The 27,412-nt window shown below is 53.4% G+C and overlaps 1 protein-coding gene across 1 annotated transcript in view; it reads right to left on the bottom strand.

Annotated features, from left to right (window-relative positions):
- Positions 1 to 27,412, bottom strand: part of LOC133361007 (fibroblast growth factor 14-like) — a 51,402-nt gene that overhangs the window by 4,804 nt on the left and 19,186 nt on the right. The window contains exon 2 of the mRNA XM_061579891.1: positions 24,513 to 24,616. Coding sequence (XP_061435875.1) covers positions 24,513 to 24,616 — 104 coding nt within the window. The remainder of the gene's footprint in view (positions 1 to 24,512; positions 24,617 to 27,412) is intronic.

The raw sequence follows: 27,412 nt of genomic DNA, 5'->3' as shown, positions 1-27,412 counted from the left end.
ACACGTGGAGACATGGGGAGACACGGGGAGAGAGACACGGAGAGACATGGGGGAGACACGCGGGGACACGGGGAGACACGGAGAGACACGGGGAGACACGGGGAGAGAGACACGGGGAGACACGGTGAGAGAGACACGCGGAGACACGTGGAGACACGGGGGAGACACGGTGAGAGAGACACGTGGAGACACGGTGTGAGAGACACGTGGAGACACGGGGGAGACACGGTGAGAGAGACACGGGGAGACACGTGGAGACACGGGGAGATACGTGGAGACACGGGGAGAGATACACGTGGAGACACGGTGAGAGAGACACGTGGATACACGGTGAGAGAGACACGGGGAGACACGGGGAGACACGGGGAGAGAGACACGGGGAGATACGGTGAGAGAGACACGTAGAGACACGTGGAGACACGGGGAGATACGTGGAGACACGGGGAGAGAGACACGGGGAGACACGGTGAGAGAGACACGGGGAGACACGGGGAGAGAGACACGTAGAGACACGTGGAGACACGGGGAGACACGGGGAGACACGGGGAGAGAGACACGTGGAGACACGGTGAGACACGGGGAGATACGTGGAGACACGGGGAGAGAGACACGTGGAGACACGGTGAGAGAGACACGGGGAGACACGTGGAGACACGGGGAGATACGGGGAGACACGGGGAGAGAGACACGTGGAGACACGGTGAGAGAGACACGGGGAGACACGTGGAGACACGGGGAGATACGTGGAGACACGGGGAGAGAGACACGGGGAGATACGGTGAGAGAGACACGTGGAGACACGGTGAGAGAGACACGGGGAGACACGGGGAGATACGTGGAGACACGGGGAGAGAGACACGGGGAGATACGGTGAGAGAGACACGTAGAGACACGGGGGAGAGACACGGAGAGACACGGAGAGATACGGGGAGACACGGGGGAGACACGGTGAGAGAGACACGGGGAGACACGTGGAGACACGGGGAGAGAGACACGTAGAGACACGGGGAGAGAGACACGGGGAGAGAGACACGTGGAGACACGGTGAGAGAGACACGGGGAGAGAGACACGGGGAGACACGGTGAGAGAGACACGGGGAGAGAGACACGGGGAGACACGGTGAGAGAGACACGGGGAGAGAGACACGGGGAGACACGGTGAGAGAGACACGGGGAGAGAGACACGTGGAGACACGGTGAGAGAGACACGGGGAGAGAGACACGTAGAGACACGGGGAGAGAGACACGGGGAGAGAGACACGTGGAGACACGGTGAGAGAGACACGGGGAGAGAGACACGTGGAGACACGGTGAGAGAGACACGGGGAGAGAGACATGTGGAGACACGGTGAGAGAGACACGGGGAGAGAGACACGTGGAGACACGGTGAGAGAGACACGGGGAGAGAGACACGTGGAGACACGGTGAGAGAGACACGGGGAGAGAGACACGTGGAGACACGGTGAGAGAGACACGGGGAGGGAGACACGTGGAGACACGGTGAGAGAGACACGGGGAGAGAGACACGTGGAGACACGGTGAGAGAGACACGGGGAGGGAGACACGTGGAGACACGGTGAGAGAGACACGGGGAGAGAGACACGTGGAGACACGGTGAGAGAGACACGGGGAGAGAGACACGTGGAGACACGGTGAGAGAGACACGGGGAGAGAGACACGTGGAGACACGGTGAGAGAGACACGGGGAGAGAGACACGTGGAGACACGGTGAGAGAGACACGGGGAGACTAATAGGTGACGTCCAAGCAGCAGCAGCAGCATCGCCTGCCACACACAGACAAAGATCCCCCGTGTAGCCTGTACGGACTGTGGGGGCAAGTGCTGTGAGTAGCAGCAGTAGCAGCACCACCACGCCCGGCCGCCTTTGTCTCTCCCCTAGTGCTGCGATGTTTACTACCCACCGCCACACCAGGTTACTCGTTTTGAGGCTGAGTCGACCTAGCGGAGGCCCTGCGCCGGTTCAGATAATCGTCACTGGGGGTGCTGATGGCCGTGAGCGGGAATGGAACTCGCAGCTAACAGCACTTGCCCCTACAGTCTGTTACAGGCTACACGGGGGATCTTTGTCTGTGTCTGTGTGTGTGTCTACAGCACTTGCCCCTACAGCCTGTTACAGGCTACACGGGGGATCTTTGTCTGTGTCTGTGTGTGTAGTGGTTGATTGGCAGTGTCACCGATTATGCCCTTGTAACTGGAACGCACAATCACGACTAGCATCACCACCATCATCATCATCACCACCATCATTATCATCATCACAAGCATCACCATCATTATCACCATCATCACCATCATCATCACCATCATCATCACCATCATCACCATCATCTTCACCATCATCATCATCACAAACATCACCATCATCATCACCACCATTATCACCATCATCATCATCATCATCACCATCATCATCATCACCATCATCATCGTCACAAGCATCACCATCATTATCACCATCATCTTCATCATCACAAGCATCACCATCATCATCACCATCACCATCATCTTCATCATCACAAGCATCACCATCATCATCACCATCATTATCACCATCATCACCATCATCACCATCATCATCACCATCATCACCATCATCATCACCATCATCATCACCATCATTATCACCATCATCACCATCATCATCATCACCATCATTATCACCATCATCACCATCATCATCATCACCATCACCACCATCGTCACAAACATCACCATCATCATCATCACCATCATCATCGTCACAAGCATCACCATCATCATCACCACCATTATTACTATCATCATCATCACCATCATCATCATCACCATCATCATCACCACCATCATCGTCACAAGCATCACCATCATTATCACCACCATCATCATCACCCCCATCATCACCATCATCACCATCTCTACCACCATCATCACCATCATCATCACCATCATCATCATCGTCACAAGCATCACCACCACCATCACCACCATCATCACCACCATTACCACCACCATCACCACCATCACCACCACCATCACCATCATCATCACCACCATTATCACCATCATCATCATCACCACCATCACCACCACCATCACCACCATCACCACCATCATCACCACCATCACCACCATCATCATCACCCCCATCACCACCATCACCATCATCACCACCATCATCATCATCACCACCATCGCCACCATCATCACCACAACCATCATCACCACCATCACCACCACCATCACCACCACCACCACCTCCACTACCACCATCACCATCACCATAATCACCACCATCATCACCCCCATCACCACCATCATCACCACCATCACCACCATCACCACCATCACCACCATCATCATCACCACCACCCCATAATCACCCCATAATCACCATCACCACCACCATCACCACCATCACCACCATCACCACCATCATCATCATCACCACCACCACCATCACCACCATCACCACCATCACCACCACCATCACCACCACCACCACCATTACCCCCATCACCCCCATCACCCCCATCACCACCACCATCACCACCACCACCCCATAATCACCATCACCACCACCATCACCACCATCACCACCATCACCATCATCACCACCATCATCGTCACAAGCATCACCATCATTATCACCACCATCATCATCACCCCCATCATCACCATCATCACCATCTCTACCACCATCATCACCATCATCATCACCATCATCATCATCGTCACAAGCATCACCACCACCATCACCACCATCATCACCACCATTACCACCACCATCACCACCATCACCACCACCATCACCACCACCACCACCCCATAATCACCATCACCACCACCACCATCACCACCCCCACCACCACCCCCATAATCACCACCATAATCACCACGACCAAAGCGATTGCTCCGTCACCATGGCAACAAACGAGGAGTTCACACGCAGGACCCAAACCCCTCCCCCCTCCCCCCTCGGCCCCTCCCCCCTCCCCCCTCCCCCCTCGGCCCCTCCCCCCTCCTCCTCCACCTCCTTCTTCTCAGGAGACGCAACCACAACGCAGCCAAAGCTCCCCCAGGTAGCCCACGACCCACGTAGCAGCAGCAGCAGCAGCAGCTGGGGGCAAGGGCTGTCAGACAGACAAAGCCCCTTCAGACCACGTGATGTTGGTTGTGGCCGGCCGCCTTTGTCTCCCCAAGTCGACAGAGACACACTACCGCTCACGCAAAGGCAAAGGTCCCCCGTGTAGCCTGTAACAGACTGTAGGGGCAAGTGCTGTTAGCGAGCAGCACCTATGAAGGCTGCCGGCGCTGTGGCTACACGAGGGGGTGGGTGGTCAGAACCACCACGCCCGGCCGCCTTTGTCTCCCCCAGTGCTAGCGATGTTCACTACGCTACACCAGGTAGTAATTTGAGGCTGAGTCGACCTAGGGGAGGCCCAGGACCGGTTCAAAGAATCGTCACTGGTGTTGGTGGCCGTGAGCGGGAATCGAACTCGGGTCGCCGGGTTTGTATCGCAGTGTAGCGCTAACCGTTGCACCACCGCTCCCCACAGACACAGACACACACAGTGAAACACAGACACACACACAGACACACACACAGACACACACACAGACACACACACAGACACACACCCACCACTCACACACAGACACACACACAGTGATACACAAACACACACATACAGTGACACACACAGACACACACACACACAGTGACACACACAGACACGCACACACACACAGTCACTTACACACAACGACACAACATAAACACACACACAGACACACACAGTGGCACACAGACACACACACACACAGTGACACACACACGCACAGACGAACGCACAGTGACTGTGAGCATAAATGAGGTCACTGCTGTGTCTCTACCTCCCTCCTCTGCCTCCATCTCCCAGAGGGTTCATAGTGGCCGTGTCAGTCAGAGTCACAGCCTCACACAGAGACCCACAGACTCACACAGAGACCCACAGACTCATCACACAGAGACCCACAGACTCACACAGAGACCCACAGACTCATCACACAGAGACCCACAGACTCACGCAGAGACCCACAGACTCATCACACAGAGACCCACAGACTCATCACACAGAGACCCACAGACTCACGCAGAGACCCACAGACTCATCACACAGAGACCCACAGACTCATCACACAGAATACCCACAGACTCACACAGAGACTCACAGACTCACCACACAGAGACTCACGACACAGAGACCCACAGACTCACCACATAGAGACACACAGACTCACACAGAGACCCACAGACTCACACAGAGACCCACAGACTCACCACACAGAGACTGAAAGACTCACAAAGAGACCCACAGACTCACACAGAGACCCACAGACTCACACAGAGACCAACAGACTCACACAGAGACCCACAGACTCACGCAGAGACCCATAGACTCACAACACAGAGACCCACAGACTCACCACACATAGACCCACAGATTCATCACACAGAGACCCACAGACTCACCACACAGGGACCCACAGACTCACCACACAGAGACCCACAGACTCACACAGAGACTCACAGACTCACCACACAGAGACCCACAGACTCACACAGAGACTCACAGACTCACACAGAGACCCACAGACTCACCACACAGAGACTCAAAGACTCACACAGAGACCCACATACTCACCACACAGAGACTCAAAGACTAACACAGAGACCCACAGACTCACACAGTGACCCACAGACTTACACAGAGATCCACCACACAGAGACCCACAGACTCACACAGAGACCCACAGACTCACACAGAGACCCACAAACTCATCACACAAAGACCCATAGACTCACCACACAGAGACCCACAGACTCGTCACACAGAGACCCACAGACTCATCACACAGAGACCCATAGACTCACACAGAGACCCACAGACTCACACAGAGACCCACAAACTCATCACACAAAGACCCATAGACTCACCACACAGAGACCCACAGACTCGTCACACAGAGACCCACAGACTCATCACACAGAGACCCGCAGACTCATCACACAGAGACCCACAGACTCACCACACAGAGACCCATAGACTCACCATAGAGACCCACAGACACACACAGAGACCCACAGAATCACCACACAGAGACCCACAGACTCACCACACAAAGACCCATAGAGTCACCATAGAGACCCATAGACTCACCACACAGAGACCCACAGACTCACCACACAAAGACCCATAGAGTCACCATAGAGACCCATAGACTCACCATAGAAACCCGTAGACTCATCACACAGAGACCCACAGACTCACCACACAGAGACCCACAGGCTCACCACACAGAGACCCACAGACTCACCACACAGAGACCCACAGACTCACCACACAGAAACCCAAAGACTCACTACACAGAGACCCACAGACTCACCACACAGAGACCCACAGGCTCATCACACAGAGACCCACAGACTCCTCACACAGAGACCCATAGACTCATCACACAGAGACCCATAGACTCATTACACAGAGACCCACAGACTCACCACACAGAGACCCACAGACTCATCACCCAGAGACCCACAGACTCATCACACAGAAACCCACAGACTCACACAGAGACCCACAAACTCATCACACAAAGACCCATAGACTCACCACACAGAGACCCACAGACTCATCACACAGAGACCCGCAGACTCATCACACAGAGACCCACAGGCTCACCACACAGAGACCCATAGACTCACCATAGAGACCCACAGACACACACAGAGACCTACAGAATCACCACACAGAGACCCATAGACTTACCATAGAGACCCATAGACTCACCACACAGAGACCCACAGACTCACCACACAAAGACCCATAGACTCACCATAGAGACCCATAGACTCACCATAGAAACCCGTAGACTCATCACACAGAGACCCACAGACTCACCACACAGAGACCCATAGACTCACATAGAGAGACTCACAGACTCACCACACAGAGACCCATAGACTCATCACACAAAGACCCACAGACTCACCACACAGAGACTCGCCACACAGAGACCCACAGACTCACACAGAGACCCATAGACTCATTACACAGAGACCCACAGACTCACACAGAGACTCACGGACTCACCACACAGAGACTCACCACACAGAGACCCATAGACTCACCACACAGAGACCCACAGACTCACACAGAGACCAACAGACTCACACAGAGACCCACGGACTCACCACACAGAGACCCATAGACTCACACAGAGATTCACAGACTCACACAGAGACCCACAGACTCACCACACAGAGACCCACAGACTCACCACACAGAGACCCACAGACACACACAGAGACCCACAGACTCACCATAGAGACCCACATACTCACACAGAGACCTACAGACTCACCACACAGAGACCCACAGACTCACCACACAGAGACCCACAGACTCACCACACAGAGACCCACAGACTCACCACACAGAGACCCACAGACTCACCACAGAGACCCACAGACTCACTCTGAACCCCTGAGGCCAACTTCCAGTGGGGTCACGACAGTGACCGGACACTTTGATGACGAAAGCCACCCGAGATCACAAAGACAAAGGTCCCCCGTGTAGCCTCTAACAGACTGTTGGGGCAAGTGCTGTTAGCGAGGGGCTGGGGGGCCAGAACCACCACGCCCGGCCGCCTTTGTCTCTCCCAGTGCTGATGTGTAGTGTGTGGCGAGGTGCTGTGTCTGTGTGTGTCTCTGTGTTTGTGTGTGTGTGTCTGTGTGTCTGTGTGTGTGTCTGTGTGTCTGTGTGTGTGTCTGTGTGTGTCTCTGTGTTTGTGTGTGTGTGTCTCTGTGTTTGTGTGTGTGTGTCTGTGTGTCTGTGTGTGTGTCTGTGTGTGTCTCTGTGTGTGTGTCTGTGTGTGTCTCTGTGTGTGTGTCTGTGTGTGTCTCTGTGTGTGTGTCTGTGTGTGTCTCTGTGTGTGTGTCTGTGTGTGTGTCTGTGTGTGTGTCTGTGTGTGTCTCTGTGTTTGTGTGTCTGTGTGTGTGTCTGTGTGTGTCTCTGTGTTTGTGTGTGTGTCTGTGTGTCTGTGTGTGTCTCTGTGTGTGTGTGTGTCTGTGTGTGTGTGTGTGTCTGTGTGTGTGTGTCTGTGTGTGTGTGTGTGTCTGTGTGTGTGTGTGTGTCTGTGTGTCTGTGTGTGTCTCTGTGTGTGTGTCTGTGTGTGTGTCTGTGTGTGTCTCTGTGTGTGTGTCTGTGTGTGTGTCTGTGTGTGTCTCTGTGTGTGTGTCTGTGTGTGTCTCTGTGTTTGTGTGTGTGTGTCTGTTTGTCTGTGTGTGTGTCTGTGTGTGTTTCTGTGTGTGTGTCTCTGTGTGTGTGTCTGTGTGTGTCTCTGTGTGTGTGTCTGTGTGTGTCTCTGTGTGTGTCTCTGTGTTTGTGTGTGTGTGTGTCTCTGTGTGTGTCTCTGTGTGTGTGTCTGTGTGTGTCTCTGTGTGTGTCTCTGTGTGTGTGTCTGTGGTGTGTCTCTGTGTTTGTGTGTGTGTGTCTGTGTGTCTGTGTGTGTGTCTGTGTGTGTCTCTGTGTTTGTGTGTGTGTGTGTCTCTGTGTTTGTGTGTGTGTGTCTGTGTGTGTCTCTGTGTCTGTGTGTGTGTGTGTGGCGAGGTGCTGTGTCTGTGTGTGTCTCTGTGTGTGTGTCTGTGTGTGTCTCTGTGTGTGTGTCTGTGTGTGTCTCTGTGTGTGTGTCTGTGTGTGTGTCTGTGTGTATCTGCGTGTGTGTGTGTCTGTGTGTGTGTGTCTTTGTGTGTGTGTGTGTGTGTCAGTGTGTGTGTCTGTGTGTGTGTCTGTGTGTGTGTCTGTGTGTGTGTGTGTCTGTGTGTGTGTCTGTGTGTGTCTGTGTGTGTCTGTGTGTGTCTGTGTGTGTGTGTCTGTGTGTGTGTGTCTGTGTGTGTGTGTGTCTGTGTGTGTGTGTCTGTGTGTGTGTCTGTGTGTCTCTTTGTGTGTCTCTGTGTTTGTGTGTGTGTCTCTGTGTTTGTGTGTGTGTCTGTGTGTGTCTCTGTGTGTGTGTCTGTGTGTGTGTCTGTGTGTGTGTGTCTGTGTGTGTGTCTCTGTGTGTGTGTCTCTGTGTGTGTGTGTCTGTGTGGGGAGCGGTGGTGTAGCGGTTAGCGCGCTGCGCTATGAACCTGGCGACCCGGGTTCGATTCCCGCTCACGGCCAACACCAGTGACGATTATCTGAACCGGTCCTGGGCCTCCCCTAGGTCGACTCAGCCTTAAATGAGTACCTGGTGCGGTGTGTAAACATCGTCACTAGGGAGACAAAGGCGGTCGGGCGTGGTGCTGGCCACCCACCCCCTCGTGTACCGTTCCGGCCTTCATAGGTGCTCGCTAACAGCACTTGCCCCTACAGTCTGTTAAGGCTATACGGGGGATCTTTGTCTTTGTTTGTGTGTCTGTGTGTGTGTGTCTGTGTCTGTGTGTGTGTGTCTGTGTGTGTGTGTCTGTGTGTCTGTGTGTGTCTCTGTGTGTGTGTGTCTGTGTGTGTCTCTGTGTGTGTGTCTCTGTGTGTGTGTCTCTGTGTGTGTGTGTCTGTGTGTGTGTCTGTGTGTGTCTCTGTGTTTGTGTGTGTGTGTCTGTGTGTCTGTGTGTGTGTCTGTGTGTGTGTCTGTGTGTGTGTCTGTGTGTGTGTCTGTGTGTGTGTCTGTGTGTGTGTCTGTGTGTGTGTCTGTGTGTGTCTCTGTGTGTGTCTCTGTGTGTGTGTCTGTGTGTGTCTCTGTGTGTGTCTCTGTGTTTGTGTGTCTGTGTGTGTATGTGTGTGTCTGTGTCTGTGTGTGTATGTCTGTGTGTGTGTGTGTCTGTGTGTGCGTGTGTCTGTGCGTGTGTCTGTGCGTGTGTCTGTGTGTGTTTCTGTGTGTGTGTCTGTGTGTGTCTGTATGTGTGTCTGTGTGTCTGTGTCTGTGTGTGCGTGTGTCTGTGTGTGTGTCTGTGTGTGTCTCTGTGTGTGTGTCTGTGTGTGTGTGCGTGTGTCTGTGTTGTGTGTGTGTGTCTGTGTGTGTGTCTGTGTGTGTGTCTGTGTGTGTGTCTGTGTGTGTGTCTGTGTGTGCGTGTGTCTGTGTGTGCGTGTGTCTGTGTGTGCGTGTGTCTGTGTGTGTCTGTGTGTGTGTCTGTGTTTCTGTGTGTGTTTCTGTGTGTGTGTGTCTGTGTGTGGCGAGGTGCTGTGTCTGTGTGTGTCTCTGTGTGTGTGTCTCTTTGTGCGTGACGAGATGCTCTATCTGTGTGTGTCTGTGTCTGTCTCTTTGTGTGTCTGTGTGTGTGTGTCTGTGTGTGTCTCTTTTGTCGTGTGTGTGTGTCTATGTGTGTGACCAGATGCTGTATCTGTGTGTCTGTGTGTGTCTGTGTGTGCCTGTGTGTCTGTGTGTGTCTGTGTGTGTGTGTCTGTGTGTAGGAGGCTGCTAGATTTGTGTGCAGCCCATGGGCTTGTAATTACCAACACGCTCTTCCGGCATCGGCGCATCCACACATCATCATGGATGCATGCCGGGTCCAAGCAAGAACATCTGCTGGACTACATAGTGCTGGACCAGCGGATGAGGGCCCATGTCCTTGACACCAGGACCTACCGTGGAGCTGATCTGCCCTCTGACTATCGACTAGTCATCTGTAAGATGCGCCTGCCATTCTTCCACTCCGGTGGTAGTGGGTGTACACCCAGGACCCCATTCTAACCAAAAGTGGCCTGGTCTCAGTTAGCTGATGAAAGTTGCAAGCGAGAATTTCTTCATCGCTTGCAGCTGGGGTTGGCATCGTCCCCACTCCTGATGTCGAGGGTAAATGGGCGAGATTTAGGACTGTGGCTCATGCAGCTGCAATGGCTTCTTTGGGTACGTGGTCCAGACCTCCCCAGAGACCCTGGCTGACAGAGGAGGTGTTCAGGTTAGTTAAGAAAAAGCGACAGGCCCACTCTCATCGGCTACAGCATCCCACGTCGCATAATGAGGAGGTTTACCGCAGCCTTCGCTCGGAGGTTCGGAGAGCCGTAAGGCGCTGCAAGGATGGGTGGTGGTCGCGGGTTGCTGAGGAGATGGAGTATGCCTCAATGGCCCGCGATCACAAATCCCTATTTAATTGATCAAATAAGTAACCTGCAGCGCCACACCTATTACCATCATTAGGGGAAAAAACGGTGATCCAATCTCCGACCCCCAGGAACAGGTTTGAAAATTTGCTGAGCATTTCTGTGGGGTCCTGGGGGAGGGAAAATCCCTCAGCCAGGAAAACATCATGGCACAAAGTGGGGATAACCCTGCTGAGGCTGCGGTGCCTCAAATATTGGAGGAGGAAGTCACCCCCTGTGAGTGGCTGGCTGGGGTGCCATCTGTTGAGGAAGTACTGAAGGCGATCCGGAGCCTGAGACCAGGAAAGGCACCGGGCAGAGATGATCTCCCAAGCGAAATGCTGAGGGAGGGTGGCGTTTGTGCACAGACTGCCCTACATGACATCATAACAACAGTCTGGACCACTGGACGGGTTCCGCAGGATTGGAAGTATGCCCTTGGTGGTCCCCCTCTTTAAGAAGGGGGACCGCACAGACTGTAACAACTACAGGGGCATCTCACTCCTCAGTGTGCCGGGAAAGGTCCTGGCAAGGATTATTCAACATCGCCTTGCCAGGCACGCTGAGGAGAGGCTTGCGGAGCCCAAATCTGGTTTCATGCCAGGGTGGTCCTGTACAGATGCCAAATTTTCTGTCCGTCTGCTACAGCACAGGTGTGTGGAATTCCAACACGACCTACATCTCTGCTTTATTTTTGGTGGTGCAATCAGCCAGTCATCTCAGTCATTTGACCCATGGCACCTGGGTCTGTCACGTGACCTTGTGCCAGCGGGCATCCGACACTTCACTTGGCCTTAACGTGCACGTAGCCTGGCACAAGCGTCGTGGCGGGTACTGGCATTGGTCTGTGTGTGTGTGTCTGTGAGTGTGTCTGTGTGTGTGGGGAGCGGTGGTGTAGCGGTTAGCGCTACGCTGCGCTATGAACCCAACGACCCGGGTTCGATTCCCGCTCACGGCCAACACCGGTGACGATTATATCTGAACCGGTCCTGGGCCTCCCCTAGGTCGACTCAGCCTCAAATGAGTACCTGGTGCGGTGTGTAGTAAACATCACCACCGGGGAGACAAAGGCGGTCGGACGTGGTGCTGGCCACCCACCCCCTCGTGTGCCGTTCCGACCTTCATAGGTGCTCGCTAACAGCACTTGCCCCTACAGTCTGTGAAGGCTACACGGGGGATCTTTGTCTTTGTGTGTCTGTCCGTGTGTCATAGTGAGAGTGTGTGTCAGTGTGTGTGTCAGTGTGTGTGTTAGTGTGTGTGTGCGTTAGTGTGTGTGTGTGTTAGTGTGTGTGTGTGTTAGTGTGTGTGTGTCAGTGTGTCATAGTGAGAGTGTGTGTCAGTGTGTGTGTTAGTGTGTGTGTGTGTCAGTGTGTCATAGTGAAAGTGTGTGTCAGTGTGTGTGTGTGTTAGTGTGTGCGTTAGTGTGTGTCTGTCCGTGTGTCTGTCCGTGTGTTTTTCCGAGTCTCCCATTCTGTTTGTTTGTTCGGGGCTCGAATTCCCGGCCGGGCGACTCGGGTTACAAATCCCCACTCCCGACACCTGCCCGGCTCAGTGAGAAATACGGGGTTACAACGCGTGCGTAGGTGTGTGTGTGTGTACTAGGTGTGTGTGTGTGTGTCTGTGTGTGTGTGTACTAGGTGTGTGTGTGTGTGTGTACCAGGTGTGTGTGTGTGTACGAGGTGTGTGTGTGTGTGTGTACCAGGTGTGTGTGTGTGTGTACTAGGTGTGTGTGTGTACCAGGTGTGTGTGTACTAGGTGTGTGTGTGTGTACTAGGTGTGTGTGTACGAGGTGTGTGTGTATGTACCAGGTGTGTGTGTGTGTACCAGGTGTGTGTGTGTGTACCAGGTGTGTGTGTGTGTGTGTACCAGGTGTGTGTGTGTGTGTACCAGGTGTGTGTGTGTGTACCAGGTGTGTGTGTGTATGTGTACTAGGTGTGTGTGTGTGTGTACCAGGTGTGTGTGTGTGTGTGTACCAGGTGTGTGTGTGTGTACAAGGTGTGTTTGTGTGTACCAGGTGTGTACCAGGTGTGTGTGTGTGTACTAGGTGTGTGTGTGTGTGTGTGTACTAGGTGTGTGTGTGTACCAGGTGTGTGTGTGTGTACAAGGTGTGTCTGTGTGTGTCTGTGTGTGTGTGTGTACTAGGTGTGTGTGTGTGTACTAGGTGTGTGTGTGTGTACGAGGTGTGTGTGTGTACGAGGTGTGTGTGTACCAGGTGTGTACTAGGTGTGTGTGTGTGTGTACCAGGTGTGTGTGTGTGTGTACCAGGTGTGTGTGTGTGTGTACCAGGTGTGTGTGTGTGTGTACCAGGTGTGTGTGTGTGTACCAGGAGTGTATGTACCAGGTGTGTGTGTACCAGGTGTGTGTGTGTATGTACCAGGTGTGTGTGTACCAGGTGTGTGTGTACCAGGTGTGTGTGTGTACCAGGTGTGTGTGTGTGTGTACCAGGTGTGTGTGTGTACCAGGTGTGTGTGTGTGTACCAGGTGTGTGTGTGTGTGTGTACCAGGTGTGTGTGTGTGTACCAGGTGTGTGTGTGTGTACCAGGTGTGTGTGTGTGTGTACCAGGTGTGTGTGTGTGTACCAGGTGTGTATGTACCAGGTGTGTGTGTGTATGTACCAGGTGTGTGTGTACCAGGTGTGTGTGTACCATGTGTGTGTGTGTACCAGGTGTGTGTGTGTACCAGGTGTGTGTGTGTGTACCAGGTGTGTGTGTATGTACCAGGTGTGTGTGTACCAGGTGTGTGTGTACCAGGTGTGTGTGTACCAGGTGTGTGTGTACCAGGTGTGTGTGTGTACCAGGTGTGTGTGTGTGTACGAGGTGTGTGTGTGTGTGTACCAGGTGTGTGTGTACCAGGTGTGTGTGTGTGTGTACGAGGTGTGTGTGTGTGTATCAGGTGTGTGTGTGTACCAGGTGTGTGTGTGTGTACTAGGTGTGTGTGTGTGTGTACCAGGTGTGTGTGTACCAGGTGTGTGTGTGTGTGTACCAGGTGTGTGTGTGTGTGTACGAGGTGTGTGTGTGTGTACCAGGTGTGTGTGTGTGTACCAGGTGTGTGTGTACCAGGTGTGTGTGTGTATACTAGGCAGGGTGTGTGTGTACCAGGTGTGTGTGTGTGTACAAGGTGTGTGTGTGTGTGTGCGAGGTGTGTACTAGGTGTGTGTGTGTACGAGGTGTGTGTGTGTACAAGGTGTGTCTGTGTGTGTGTCTGTGTGGTGTGTACTAGGTGTGTGTGTGTACAATGTGTGTCTGTGTGTGTGTCTGTGTGTGTGTGTACTAGGTGTGTGTGTGTGTACGAGGTGTGTGTGTGTGTACCAGGTGTGTACTAGGTGTGGTGTGTGTGTGTACTAGGTGTGTGTGTGTACAAGGTGTGTCTGTGTGTGTGTCTGTGTGTGTGTGTACTAGGTGTTTGTGTGTGTACTAGGTGTGTGTGTGTACTAGGTGTGTGTGTGTGTGTACGAGGTGTGTGTGTACCAGGTGTGTACCAGGTGTGTGTGTGTGTGTGTACCAGGTGTGTGTGTGTGTGTACGAGGCGTGTGTGTGTGTGTGTGTGTACCAGGGTGTGTGTGTGTGTGTGTGTACCAGGTGTGTGTGTACCAGGTGTTGTGTGTACGAGGTGTGTGTGTGTGTGTGCCAGGTGTGTGTGTGTACCAGGTGTGTGTGTGTGTGTACCAGGTGTGTGTGTACCAGGTGTGTGTGTACCAGGTGTGTGTGTGTGTGTACCAGGTGTGTGTGTGTGTACCAGGTGTGTGTGTGTGTGTACTAGGTGTGTGTGTGTACCAGGTGTGTGTGTGTGTGTACCAGGTGTGTGTGTACCAGGTGTGTGTGTGTGTGTGTACCAGGTGTGTGTGTGTGTGTACCAGGTGTGTGTGTACCAGATGTGTGTGTACCAGGTGTGTGTGTGTGTGCGTGTACCAGGTGTGTGTGTGTGTACCAGGTGTGTGTGTACCAGGTGTGTGTGTGTGTACCAGGTGTGTGTGTGTATGTACCAGGTGTGTGTGTGTGTACCAGGTGTGTGTGTGTGTACCAGGTGTGTGTGTGTGTACCAGGTGTGTGTGTACCAGATGTGTGTGTGTGTACCAGGTGTGTGTGTACCAGGTGGTGTGTGTACTAGGTGTGTGTGTGTGTGTACGAGGTGTGTGTGTGTGTGTACCAGGTGTGTGTGTGTGTACCAGGTGTGTGTGTACCAGATGTGTGTGTGGTACCAGGTGTGTGTGTACCAGGTGTGTGTGTACTAGGTGTGTGTGTGTGTGTACGAGGTGTGTGTGTGTGTGTACCAGGTGTGTGTGTACCAGGTGTGTGTGTGTGTGTGTACCAGGTGTGTGTGTGTGTACCAGGTGTGTGTGTACCAGGTGTGTGTGTGTGTGTACCAGGTGTGTGTGTACCAGGTGTGTGTGTGTGTACCAGGTGTGTGTGTGTGTGTGTACCAGGTGTGTGTGTGTGTACCAGGTTTGTGTGTGTGTGTACCAGGTGTGTGTGTGTGTGTGTACCAGGTGTGTGTGTACCAGGTGTGTGTGTGTGTGTACCAGGTGTGTGTACCAGGTGTGTGTGTACCAGGTGTGTGTGTGTGTACCAGGTGTGTGTGTACCAGGTGTGTGTGTGTGTGTACCAGTGTGTGTACCAGGTGTGTGTGTATACCAGGTGTGTGTGTACCAGGTGTGTGTGTGTGTGTACGAGGTGTGTGTGTGTGTACGAGGTGTGTGTGTGTGTACCAGGTGTGTGTGTGTACTAGGTGTGTGTGTGTGTACGAGGTGTGTGTGTGTATACGAGGTGTGTGTGTATACGAGGTGTGTGTGTATACGAGGTGTGTGTGTCTGTGTGTGTGTGTTTGTGTGTGTGTCTGTGTGTGTGTGTGTGTCTGTGTGTGTGTGTTTGTGTCTGTGTGTGTTTGTGTGTGTGTGTCTGTGTCTGTGTGTGTGTGTTTGTGTGTGTGTCTGTGTGTGTGTGTGTCTGTGTGTGTCTGTGTGTGTGTGTCTGTGTGTGTCTGTGTGTGTGTGTGTACGAGGTGTGTGTGTATACGAGGTGTGTGTGTCTGTGTCTGTGTGTGTATACGAGGTGTGTGTGTGGGGAGCACTGGGTAAGCACTTGGCGTTGCACTGCGAACCCCGCTCACGACCACCGTTGACTCCGTTGACGATCATCCGAACCGGTCCTGGGCCTCCCCTAGGTCGACTCAGCCTCAAATCAGTAGTGCCAGGCGGCCGGGCGTGGCGCTGTCTAATACTAGTAGCACTGTGTAGCCCCCAATAGTATCTGTGGGCTACACGGGGGATCTTTGTCACTATCTGTGTACGTATATATTTTCAACACAATTCACGCCGCTGTGCAGCTGATGAGAGTGTTCAATTAACGCCTCAGTTAGCGACAGCTCCAGAGGTTCACAAAGACGCGAGTCTGGGTTCGAGCCCTGGGTCTGGGTGTCTCTCTCTCTGTGTCTCTCTGTGTCTCTCTGTGGGTTCACGATGGCCGTGTCGGAGACACTGAGAGCCTGGGTTCGAGCCCTGGGTCTGGGTGTCTCTCTGTGTCTCAGGGGGTTCACGATGGCCGTGTCGGAGACACTGAGAGCCTGGGTTCGAGCCCTGGGTCTGGGTGTCTCTCTGTGTCTCAGGGGGTTCACAATGGCCGTGTCGGAGACACTGAGAGCCTGGGTTCGAGCCCTGGGTCTGGGTGTCTCTCTGTGTCTCAGGGGGTTCACAATGGCCGTGTCGGTGACACTGAGAGCCTGGGTTCGAGCCCTGGGTCTGGGTGTCTCTCTGTGTCTCAGGGGGTTCACAATGGCCGTGTCGGAGACACTGAGAGTCTGGGTTCGAGCCCTGGGTCTGGGTGTCTCTCTGTGTCTCAGGGGGTTCACAATGGCCGTGTCGGAGACACTGAGAGTCTGGGTTCGAGCCCTGGGTCTGGGTGTCTCTCTGTGTCTCAGGGGGTTCACAATGGCCGTGTCGGAGACACTGAGAGTCTGGGTTCGAGCCCTGGGTCTGGGTGTCTCTCTGTGTCTCAGGGGGTTCACGATGGCCGTGTCAGGGACACTGAGAGTCTGGGTTCGAGCCCTGGGTCTGGGTGTCTCTCTGTGTCTCTCTGTGTCTCTCTGTGTCTCTGTGGGTCTCACAATGGCCGTGTGGGAGACACTGAGAGCCTGGGTTCGAGCCCTGGGTCTGGGTGTCTCTCTCTGTGTCTCTCTGTGTCTCTGTGGGTTCACGATGGCCGTGTCAGAGACACTGAGATCCTGGGTTCGAGCCCTGGGTCTGGGTGTCTCTCTGTGTCTCTCTGTGGGGTCGCAATGGCCGTGTCGGAGACACTGAGAGCCTGGGTTCGAGCTCTGGGTCTCGGTGTCTCTCTCTGTGTCTCTCAGTGTCTCTGATTGGGTTCACGATGGCCGTGTCAGAGACACTGAGAGCCTGGGTTCGAGCCCTGGGTCTGGGTGTCTCTCTGTGTCTCTTAGTGGGTTCACGATGGCCGTGTCAGAGACACTGAAATCCTGGGTTCTAGCCCTGGGTCTGGGTGTCTCTCTCTCTCTGTGTCTCTGTGGGTTCACGATGGCCGTGTCGGAGACACTGAGAACCTGGGTTCGAGCCCTGGGTCTGGGTGTGTCTCTCTCAGGGGGATCACAATGGCCGTGTCAGAGACACTGAGAGTCTGGGTTCGAGCCCTGGGTCTGAGTGTCTCTCTGTGTCTCAGGGGGTTCACAATGGCCGTGTCGGAGACACTGAGAGTCTGGGTTCGAGCCCTGGGTCTGGGTGTCTCTCTGTGTCTCAGGGGGTTCACAATGGCCGTGTCGGAGACACTGAGAGTCTGGGTTCGAGCCCTGGGTCTGGGTGTCTCTCTGTGTCTCAGGGGGTTCACGATGGCCGTGTCGGTGACACTGAGAGCCTGGGTTCGAGCCCTGGGTCTGGGTGTCTCTCTGTGTCTCAGGGGGTTCACAATGGCCGTGTCGGAGACACTGAGAGTCTGGGTTCGAGCCCTGGGTCTGGGTGTCTCTCTGTGTCTCAGGGGGTTCACAATGGCCGTGTCGGAGACACTGAGAGTCTGGGTTCGAGCCCTGGGTCTGGGTGTCTCTCTGTGTCTCAGGGGGTTCACAATGGCCGTGTCGGAGACACTGAGAGTCTGGGTTCGAGCCCTGGGTCTGGGTGTCTCTCTGTGTCTCAGGGGGTTCACGATGGCCGTGTCGGAGACACTGAGAGTCTGGGTTCGAGCCCTGGGTCTGGGTGTCTCTCTGTGTCTCTCTGTGTCTCTCTGTGTCTCTGTGGGTTCACAATGGCCGTGTCGGAGACACTGAGAGCCTGGGTTCGAGCCCTGGGTCTGGGTGTCTCTCTCTGTGTCTCTCTGTGTCTCTGTGGGTTCACGATGGCCGTGTCAGAGACACTGAGATCCTGGGTTCGAGCCCTGGGTCTGGGTGTCTCTCTGTGTCTCTTAGTGGGTTCACGATGGCCGTGTCAGAGACACTGAAATCCTGGGTTCTAGCCCTGGGTCTGGGTGTCTCTCTCTCTCTGTGTCTCTGTGGGTTCACGATGGCCGTGTCGGAGACACTGAGAACCTGGGTTCGAGCCCTGGGTCTGGGTGTGTCTCTCTCAGGGGGATCACAATGGCCGTGTCAGAGACACTGAGAGTCTGGGTTCGAGCCCTGGGTCTGAGTGTCTCTCTGTGGGGTCACGATGGCCGTGTCGGAGACACTGAGAGTCTGGGTTCGAGCCCTGGGTCTGGGTGTCTCTCTGTGGGGTCACGATGGCCGTGTCGGAGACACTGAGAGTCTGGGTTCGAGCCCTGGGTCTGAGTGTCTCTCTGTGGGGTCACGATGGCCGTGTCGGAGACACTGAGAGTCTGGGTTCGAGCCCTGGGTCTGGGTGTCTCTCTGTGTCTCAGGGGGTTCACGATGGCCGTGTCGGAGACACTGAGAGTCTGGGTTCGAGCCCTGGGTCTGGGTGTCTCTCTGTGTCTCTCTGTGTCTCTCTGTGTCTCTGTGGGTTCACAATGGCCGTGTCGGAGACACTGAGAGCCTGGGTTCGAGCCCTGGGTCTGGGTGTCTCTCTCTGTGTCTCTCTGTGTCTCTCTGTGTCTCTGTTGGTTCACGATGGCCGTGTCAGAGACACTGAGAGTCTGGGTTCGAGCCCTGGGTCTGGGTGTCTCTCTGTGTCTCTCTGTGGGGTCGCAATGGCCGTGTCGGAGACACTGAGAGCCTGGGTTCGAGCTCTGGGTCTCGGTGTCTCTCTCTGTGTCTCTCAGTGTCTCTGATTGGGTTCACGATGGCCGTGTCAGAGACACTGAGAGCCTGGGTTCGAGCCCTGGGTCTGGGTGTCTCTCTGTGTCTCTCTGTGTCTCAGGGGGTTCATAATGGCCGTGTCGGAGACACTGAGAGCCTGGGTTCGAGCCCTGGGTCTGGGTGTCTCTCTCTCTGTGGGTTCACGATGGCCTTGTCGGAAACACTGAGAGCTTGGGTTCGAGCCCAGGGTCTGGGTGTCTCTCTCAGGAGGTTCACGATGGCCGTGTCAGAGACACTGAGAGTCTGGGTTCGAGCCCTGGGTCTGGGTGTCTCTCTGTGTCTCTTAGTGGGTTCACGATGGCCGTGTCAGAGACACTGAAATCCTGGGTTCTAGCCCTGGGTCTGGGTGTCTCTCTCTCTCTGTGTCTCTGTGGGTTCACGATGGCCGTGTCGGAGACACTGAGAACCTGGGTTCGAGCCCTGGGTCTGGGTGTGTCTCTCTCAGGGGGATCACAATGGCCGTGTCAGAGACACTGAGAGTCTGGGTTCGAGCCCTGGGTCTGAGTGTCTCTCTGTGGGGTCACGATGGCCGTGTCGGAGACACTGAGAGTCTGGGTTCGAGCCCTGGGTCTGAGTGTCTCTCTGTGGGGTCACGATGGCCGTGTCGGAGACACTGAGAGTCTGGGTTCGAGCCCTGGGTCTGAGTGTCTCTCTCACGATGGCCGTGTCGGAGACACTGAGAGTCTGGGTTCGAGCCCTGGGTCTGGGTGTCTCTCTCTCCGTGTCCAAGTCGTGTGGCCTGTCCCCATGTAGACAAAGATCCCTCGTGTAGCCTCAACAGACTGTAGGGGCAAGTGCTGTTAGCGAGCACCTATGAAGGCCGCAACGGCACACGAGGGGGTGGGTGGCCAGCACCACGCCCGACCGCCTTTGTCTCCCCAGTGGTGATGTTTACTACACACCGCACCAGGTACTCATTTGAGGCTGAGTCGACCTAGGGGAGGAGGCCCAGGACGGTTCAGAGAATCGTCACTGGGGGTTCTGATGGCCGTGAGCGGGAATCGAACTCGGGTCGCCGGGTTCGTGGCGCTAACCGCTGCACCACCACTCCCCGCTACCCCACATGTGCCGAGGCACTAGCTGCGGGCTCGCTCCGATCATGCCTGAACGCAATTGACATTGTAGCCACTTAAGCTGGGCACGTTAGGGCGAGTTAAGGAAGGTTCAACAACAACAACAGCAGCAGCAGTTTGTGTGTGTGTACTGTGTGTGTGTGTACTGTGTGTGCTGTGTGTGTGTACTGTGTGTGTGTTCTGTGTGTGTGTACTGTGTGTGTGTACTGTGTGTACTGTGTGTGTACTGTGTGTGTGCTGTGTGTGTACTGTGTGTGTGTGTACTGTGTGTGTACTGTGTGTGTACTGTGTGTACTGTGTGTGTACTGTGTGTGCTGTGTGTGTGTGTACTGTGTGTGTGTACTGTGTGTGTGTGTGTACTGTGTGTGTACTGTGTGTGTGTAGTGTGTGTACTGTGTGTGTGCTGTGTGTGTGTTCTGTGTGTGTGTACTGTGTGTACTGTGTGTGTGTGTGCTGTGTGTGTACTGTGTGTGTACTGTGTGTACTGTGTGTGTGTGTACTGTGTGTGTGCTGTGTGTGTGTACTGTGTGTGTGTACTGTGTGTGTACTGTGTGTGTGCTGTGTGTGTGTGTACGGTGTGTGTGTACTGTGTGTGTACTGTGTGTGTGTACTGTGCATGTACTGTGTGTGTACTGTGTGTGTGCTGTGTGTGTGTACGGTGTGTGTGCTGTGTGTGTGTGTACGGTGTGTGTGTACTGTGTGTGTGCTGTGTGTGTGTGTACTGTGTGTGTGTTGTGTGTGCTGTGTGTACTGTGTGTGTGCTGTGTGTACTGTGTGTGTGCTGTGTGTGTGTGTACTGTGTGTGTGTTGTGTGTGCTGTGTGTGTGTACTGTGTGTGTACTGTGTGTGTGTACTGTGTGTGTACTGTGTGTACTGTGTGTGTACTGGCCGTGTCGGAGACACTGAGAGTCTGGGTTCGAGCCCTGGGTCTGGGTGTCTCTCTGTGTCTCAGGGGGTTCACGATGGCCGTGTCGGAGACACTGAGAGTCTGGGTTCGAGCCCTGGGTCTGGGTGTCTCTCTGTGTCTCTCTGTGTCTCTCTGTGTCTCTGTGGGTTCACAATGGCCGTGTCGGAGACACTGAGAGCCTGGGTTCGAGCCCTGGGTCTGGGTGTCTCTCTCTGTGTCTCTCTGTGTCTCTGTTGGTTCACGATGGCCGTGTCAGAGACACTGAGAGTCTGGGTTCGAGCCCTGGGTCTGGGTGTCTCTCTCTGTGTCTCTGTGGGGTCGCAATGGCCGTGTCGGAGACACTGAGAGTCTGGGTTCGAGCCCTGGGTCTGGGTGTCTCTATCTCCGTGTCCAAGTCGTGTGGCCTGTCCCCATGTAGACAAAGATCCCCCGTGTAGCCTTAACAAACTGTAGGGGCAAGTGCTGTTAGCGAGCACCTATGAAGGCCGCAACGGTACACGAGGGGGTGGGTGGCCAGCACCACGCCCGACCGCCTTTGTCTCCCTAGTAATGATCTTTACTACACACCGCACCAGGTACTCATTTGAGGCTGAGTCGACTTAGGGGAGGAGGCCCAGGACCGTTTCAGAGAATCGTCACTGGTGTTGGCCGTGAGCGGGAATCGAACTCGGGTCGCCGGGTTCGTGGCGCTAACCGCTGCACCACCACTCCCCGCTACCCCACATGTGCCGAGGCACTAGCTGCGGGCTCGCTCCGATCATGCCTGAACGCAATTGACATTGTAGCCACTTAAGCTGGGCACGTTAGGGCGATTTAAGGAAGGTTCAATAACAACAACAACAGCAGTTTGTGTGTGTGTACTGTGTGTGTGTACTGTGTGTGTGTAGTGTGTGTACTGTGTGTGTGTGTACTGTGTGTGTGTACTGTGTGTACTGTGTGTGTACTGTGTGTACTGTGTGGTACTGTGTACTGTGTGTGTACTGTGTGTACTGTGTGTGTACTGTGTGTGTGCTGTGTGTGTACTGTGTGTGTGTACTGTGTGTGTGTACTGTGTGTGTGTGCTGTGTGTGTGTACTGTGTGTGTGTGTACCGTGCGTGTACTGTGCGTGTACTGTGTGTGTACTGTGTGTGTGTGCTGTGTGTGTGTACTGTGTGTGTGTACTGTGTGTGTGTACTGTGTATGTACTGTGTGTGTACTGTGTGTGTACTGTGTGTGTGTACTGTGTATGTACTGTGTGTGTACTGTGTGTGTCCTGTGTGTGTGTGCTGTGTGTACTGTGTGTACTGTGTGTGTGTACTGTGTGTGTACTGTGTGTGTGTACTGTGTGTGTGTACTGTGTGTGTACTGTGTGTGTCTTGTGTGTGATGTGTATGTACTGTGTGTGTGTACTGTGTGTGTACTGTGTGTATACTGTGTGTGTGTGCTGTGTGTGTACTGTATGTGTGTACTGTTTGTGTGTGCTGTGTGTGTACTGTGTGTATACTGTGTGTGTGTGTACTGTGTGTGTACTGTGTGTGTGTACTGTATGTGTACTGTATGTGTGCTGTGTGTGTGTGCTGTGTGTGTACTGTATGTGTACTGTGTGTGTGTGTACTGTGTGTGTACTGTATGTGTACTGTGTGTGTGTACTGTGTGTGTACTGTGTGTGTGTGTACTGTGTGTGTACTGTGTGTGTGTACTGTGTGTGTACTGTGTGTACTGTGTGTGTGTGTACTGTGTGTGTGTACTGTGTGTGTGTGTACTGTGTGTGTGTACTGTGTGTGTGTGTACTGTGTGTGTACTGTGTGTGTGTGTACTGTGTGTGTGTGTACTGTGTGTGTGTACTGTGTGTGTACTGTGTGTGTGTGTACTGTGTGTGTGTACTGTGTGTGTGTGTACTGTGTGTGTACTGTGTGTGTGTGTACTGTGTGTGTGTGTACTGTGTGTGTGTACTGTGTGTGTGTGTACTGTGTGTGTGTACTGTGTGTGTACTGTGTGTGTGCACTGTGTGTACTGTGTGTACTGTGTGTGTACTGTGTGTGTGTACTGTGTGTGTGTACTGTGTGTGTGTGTACTGTGTGTGTGTACTGTGTGTGTACTGTGTGTATGTACTTGTGTGTGTGCTGTGTGTGTACTGTGTGTGTGTACTGTGTGTACTGTGTGTGTGTACTGTGTGTGTGTACTGTGTGTGTGTGTACTGTGTGTGCTGTGTGTGTGTACTGTGTGTGTGTACTGTGTGTGTACTGTGTGTACTGTGTGTGTGTACTGTGTGTGTACTGTGTGTATGTACTGTGTGTGTGTACTGTGTGTGTGTGTACTGTGTGTGTACTGTGTGTGTGTACTGTGTGTGTGTGTGTACTGTGTGTACTGTGTGTGTACTGTGTGTGTGTGTACTGTGTGTACTGTGTGTACTGTGTGTGTACTGTGTGTGTACTGTGTGTGTGTACTGTGTGTGTACTGTGTGTTGTGTACTGTGTGTGTGTACTGTGTGTGTACTGTGTGTGTGTACTGTGTGTGTACTGTGTGTGTGTGTACTGTGTGTGTACTGTGTGTGTGTGTGTACTGTGTGTGTGTACTGTGTGTGTGTGTACTGTGTGTGTACTGTGTGTGTACTGTGTGTGTGTACTGTGTGTACTGTGTGTGTGTGCTCTGTGTGTGTACTGTGTACTGTGTGTACTGTGTGTACTGTGTGTGTACTGTGTGTGTACTGTGTGTGTACTGTGTGTGTACTGTGTGTGTACTGTGTGTGTGTGTACTGTGTGTGTACTGTGTGTGTACTGTGTGTGTACTGTGTGTGTGTACTGTGTGTGTACTGTGTACTGTGTGTGTACTGTGTGTGATGTGTGTGCTGTGTGTGTACTGTGTGTGTACTGTGTACTGTGTGTGTACTGTGTGTACTGTGTACTGTGTGTGTACTGTGTACTGTGTGTGTACTGTGTGTGTGTGCTGTGTGTGTGTGTAATGTGTACTGTATGTGTACTGTGTGTGTACTGTGTGTATGTGTACTGTGTGTGCTGTGTGTGTACTGTGTGTGTACTGTGTGTGTGTACTGTATGTACTGTGTGTACTGTATGTGTACTGTGTGTGTGTACTGTGTGTGTACTGTATGTACTGTGTGTACTGTATGTGTACTGTGTGTGTGTGTACTGTGTGTGTGTACTGTGTACTGTGTGTGTACTGCCGCATTGTGTACTGTGTGTACTCACAGAGGAGTACACGTGCCCGTCGTTGTTCATCGCGATGTAGAGTCCTGACTTCACCCCCTGGATCGCCACGATGCGGAGTCCGACGGGGATCAGGTTGAAGAGGGCTGCAACATCATCAACATCATCATCATCACCATCATCATCAACATCATCATGAACATCATCAACATCATCATCAACATCATCAACATCATCATCATCACCAACATCATCATCATCACCATCATCATCACCATCATCACCACCAACATCACCAACATCAACATCAACATCACCATCATCACCACCAACATCACCATCATCACCATCATCACCATCATCATCACCATCACCACCACCAACATCACCAACATCAACATCATCATCATCACCAACACCATCATCATCACCATCATCATCACCATCATCACCACCAACATCACCATCATCAACATCATCATCATCACCAACACCATCATCATCAACATCATCTCCACCATCATCACCACCAACATCACCAACATCAACATCATCATCACCATCATCACCACCAACATCACCATCATCACCATCATCACCATCATCATCACCATCACCACCACCAACATCACCAACATCAACATCATCATCATCACCAACACCATCATCATCACCATCATCATCACCATCATCACCACCAACATCACCATCATCAACATCATCATCATCACCAACACCATCATCATCAACATCATCTCCACCATCATCACCACCAACATCACCAACATCAACATCATCATCACCATCATCACCACCAACATCACCATCATCACCATCATCACCATCATCATCACCATCACCACCACCAACATCACCAACATCAACATCATCATCACCATCACCACCACCAACATCACCAACATCAACATCATCATCATCACCACCATCACCAACATCAACATCACCAACATCACCATCAACATACACACCATCATCATCATCAACATCACCAACATCACCAACATCACCATCACCAACATCATCATCACCATCACCACCATCACCAACATCACCATCACCATTACGGGGGGGGGGGGTGATGGGTGGGTGAATGAGTGGATGAGTGAGTGAGTGGGTGAGTGAGTGAGTGGGTGAGTGGGTGAGTGGGCGGGTGAGTGAGTGAGTGAGTGGGTGAGTGAGTGAGTGAGTGGGTGAGTGAGTGGGTGAGTGAGTGGGTGGGTGAGTGGGCGGGTGAGTGAGTGAGTGAGTGGGTGAGTGAGTGAGTGAGTGGGTGAGTGAGTGAGTGAGTGAGTGGGTGGGTGGGTGAGTGAGTGAGTGAGTGGGTGAGTGAGTGAGTGGGTGAGTGGGTGAGTGGGCGGGTGAGTGAGTGAGTGGGTGAGTGAGTGAGTGGGTGAGTGAGTGGGTGAGTGAGTGAGTGGGTGGGTGAGTGGGCGGGTGAGTGAGTGAGTGAGTGGGTGAGTGAGTGAGTGAGTGGGTGAGTGAGTGAGTGAGTGGGTGGGTGGGTGAGTGAGTGAGTGAGTGAGTGGGTGGGGTGAGTGAGTGAGTGGGTGAGTGAGTGAGTGGGTGAGTGAGTGAGTGAGTGGGTGGGTGGGTGAGTGAGTGGGTGGGTGAGTGAGTGAGTAGATGAGTGAGTGAGTGGGTGAGTGAGTGAGTGAGTGGGTGGGTGAGTGAGTGGGTGGGTGAGTGAGTGAGTAGATGAGTGAGTGAGTAGGTGAGTGAGTGGTGAGTGAGTGAGTGAGTGAGTGAGTGGGTGAGTGAGTGAGTGAGTGAGTGGGTGAGTGGGTGAGTGAGTGAGTGAGTGGGTGAGTGAGTGAGTGAGTGGGTGGGTGGGTGAGTGAGTGAGTGGGTGAGTGAGTGAGTGAGTGGGTGAGTGAGTGAGTGGGTGGGGTGGGTTGAGTTGGTGGTGAGTGAGTGAGTAGATGAGTGAGTGGGTGAGTGAGTGAGTGAGTGGGTGAGTGAGTGAGTGAGTGGGTGAGTGAGTGAGTGGGTGAGTGAGTGAGTGAGTGGGTGAGTGAGTGAGTGGGTGAGTGAGTGGGTGGGTGAGTGAGTGGATGAGTGAGTGAGTGGGTGAGTGAGTGGGGCGGGTGAGTGAGTGAGTGGGTGAGTTAGTGGCTGAGTGAGTGAGTGGGTGAGTGAGTGAGTGGGTGCGTGGGCGAGTGGGTGGGTGAGTGAGTGAGTGCGTGGGCGAGTGGGTGGGTGAGTGAGTGGGTGAGAGGGTGGGTGAGTGAGTGAGTGCGTGGGCGAGTGGGTGGGTGAGTGAGTGGGTGAGAGAGTGAGTGGGTGAGTGAGTGAGTGATTGAGAGAGTGAGTGAATGAGTGGGTGAGTGAGTGGGTGAGTGAGTGGGTGAGTGAGTGAGTGAGTGCGTGGGCGAGTGGGTGGGTGAGTGAGTGGGTGAGAGGGTGAGTGGGTGAATGAGTGAGTGGGTGAGTGAGTGGGTGAGAGAGTGAGTGGGTGAGTGCGTGGGTGGGTGAGTGAATGGGTGAGTGAGTGGTGCCACTGCGTGAGTGACTGAGTGACTGAATAAGTGAGTGAGTGACTAAGTGAGTGACTAAGTGAGTGACTAAGTCAGTGACTGAGTGACTGAGTGACTGACTAAGTGAGTGACTAAGTGAGTGACTGAGTGACTAAGTGAGTGACTAAGTGAGTGACTAAGTGAGTGACTGAGTGACTAAGTGAGTGACTAAGTGAGTGACTGAGTGAGTGACTAAGTGAGTGACTAACCGAAGCTGCACGACTCCTCGGTGGTGCCGCTGACGACGCCGTCCAGCAGGGACTGCGTGAGTGACTAAGTGAGTGACTAAGTGAGTGACTAAGTGAGTGACTGAGTGAGTGACTGAGTGAGTGAGTGAGTGACTGAGTGAGTGAGTGAGTGACTGAGTGAGTGACTGAGTGAGTGACTAAGTGAGTGACTGAGTGAGTG

This window comes from Lethenteron reissneri, chromosome 70, assembly GCF_015708825.2.
Source record: "Lethenteron reissneri isolate LAM-NWPU_2019-01 chromosome 70, ASM1570882v1, whole genome shotgun sequence".
NCBI lineage: Eukaryota > Metazoa > Chordata > Hyperoartia > Petromyzontiformes > Petromyzontidae > Lethenteron > Lethenteron reissneri.
Note: the sequence above shows the minus strand (reverse complement) of the source record. Positions and strands in the feature narration are given on the sequence as shown.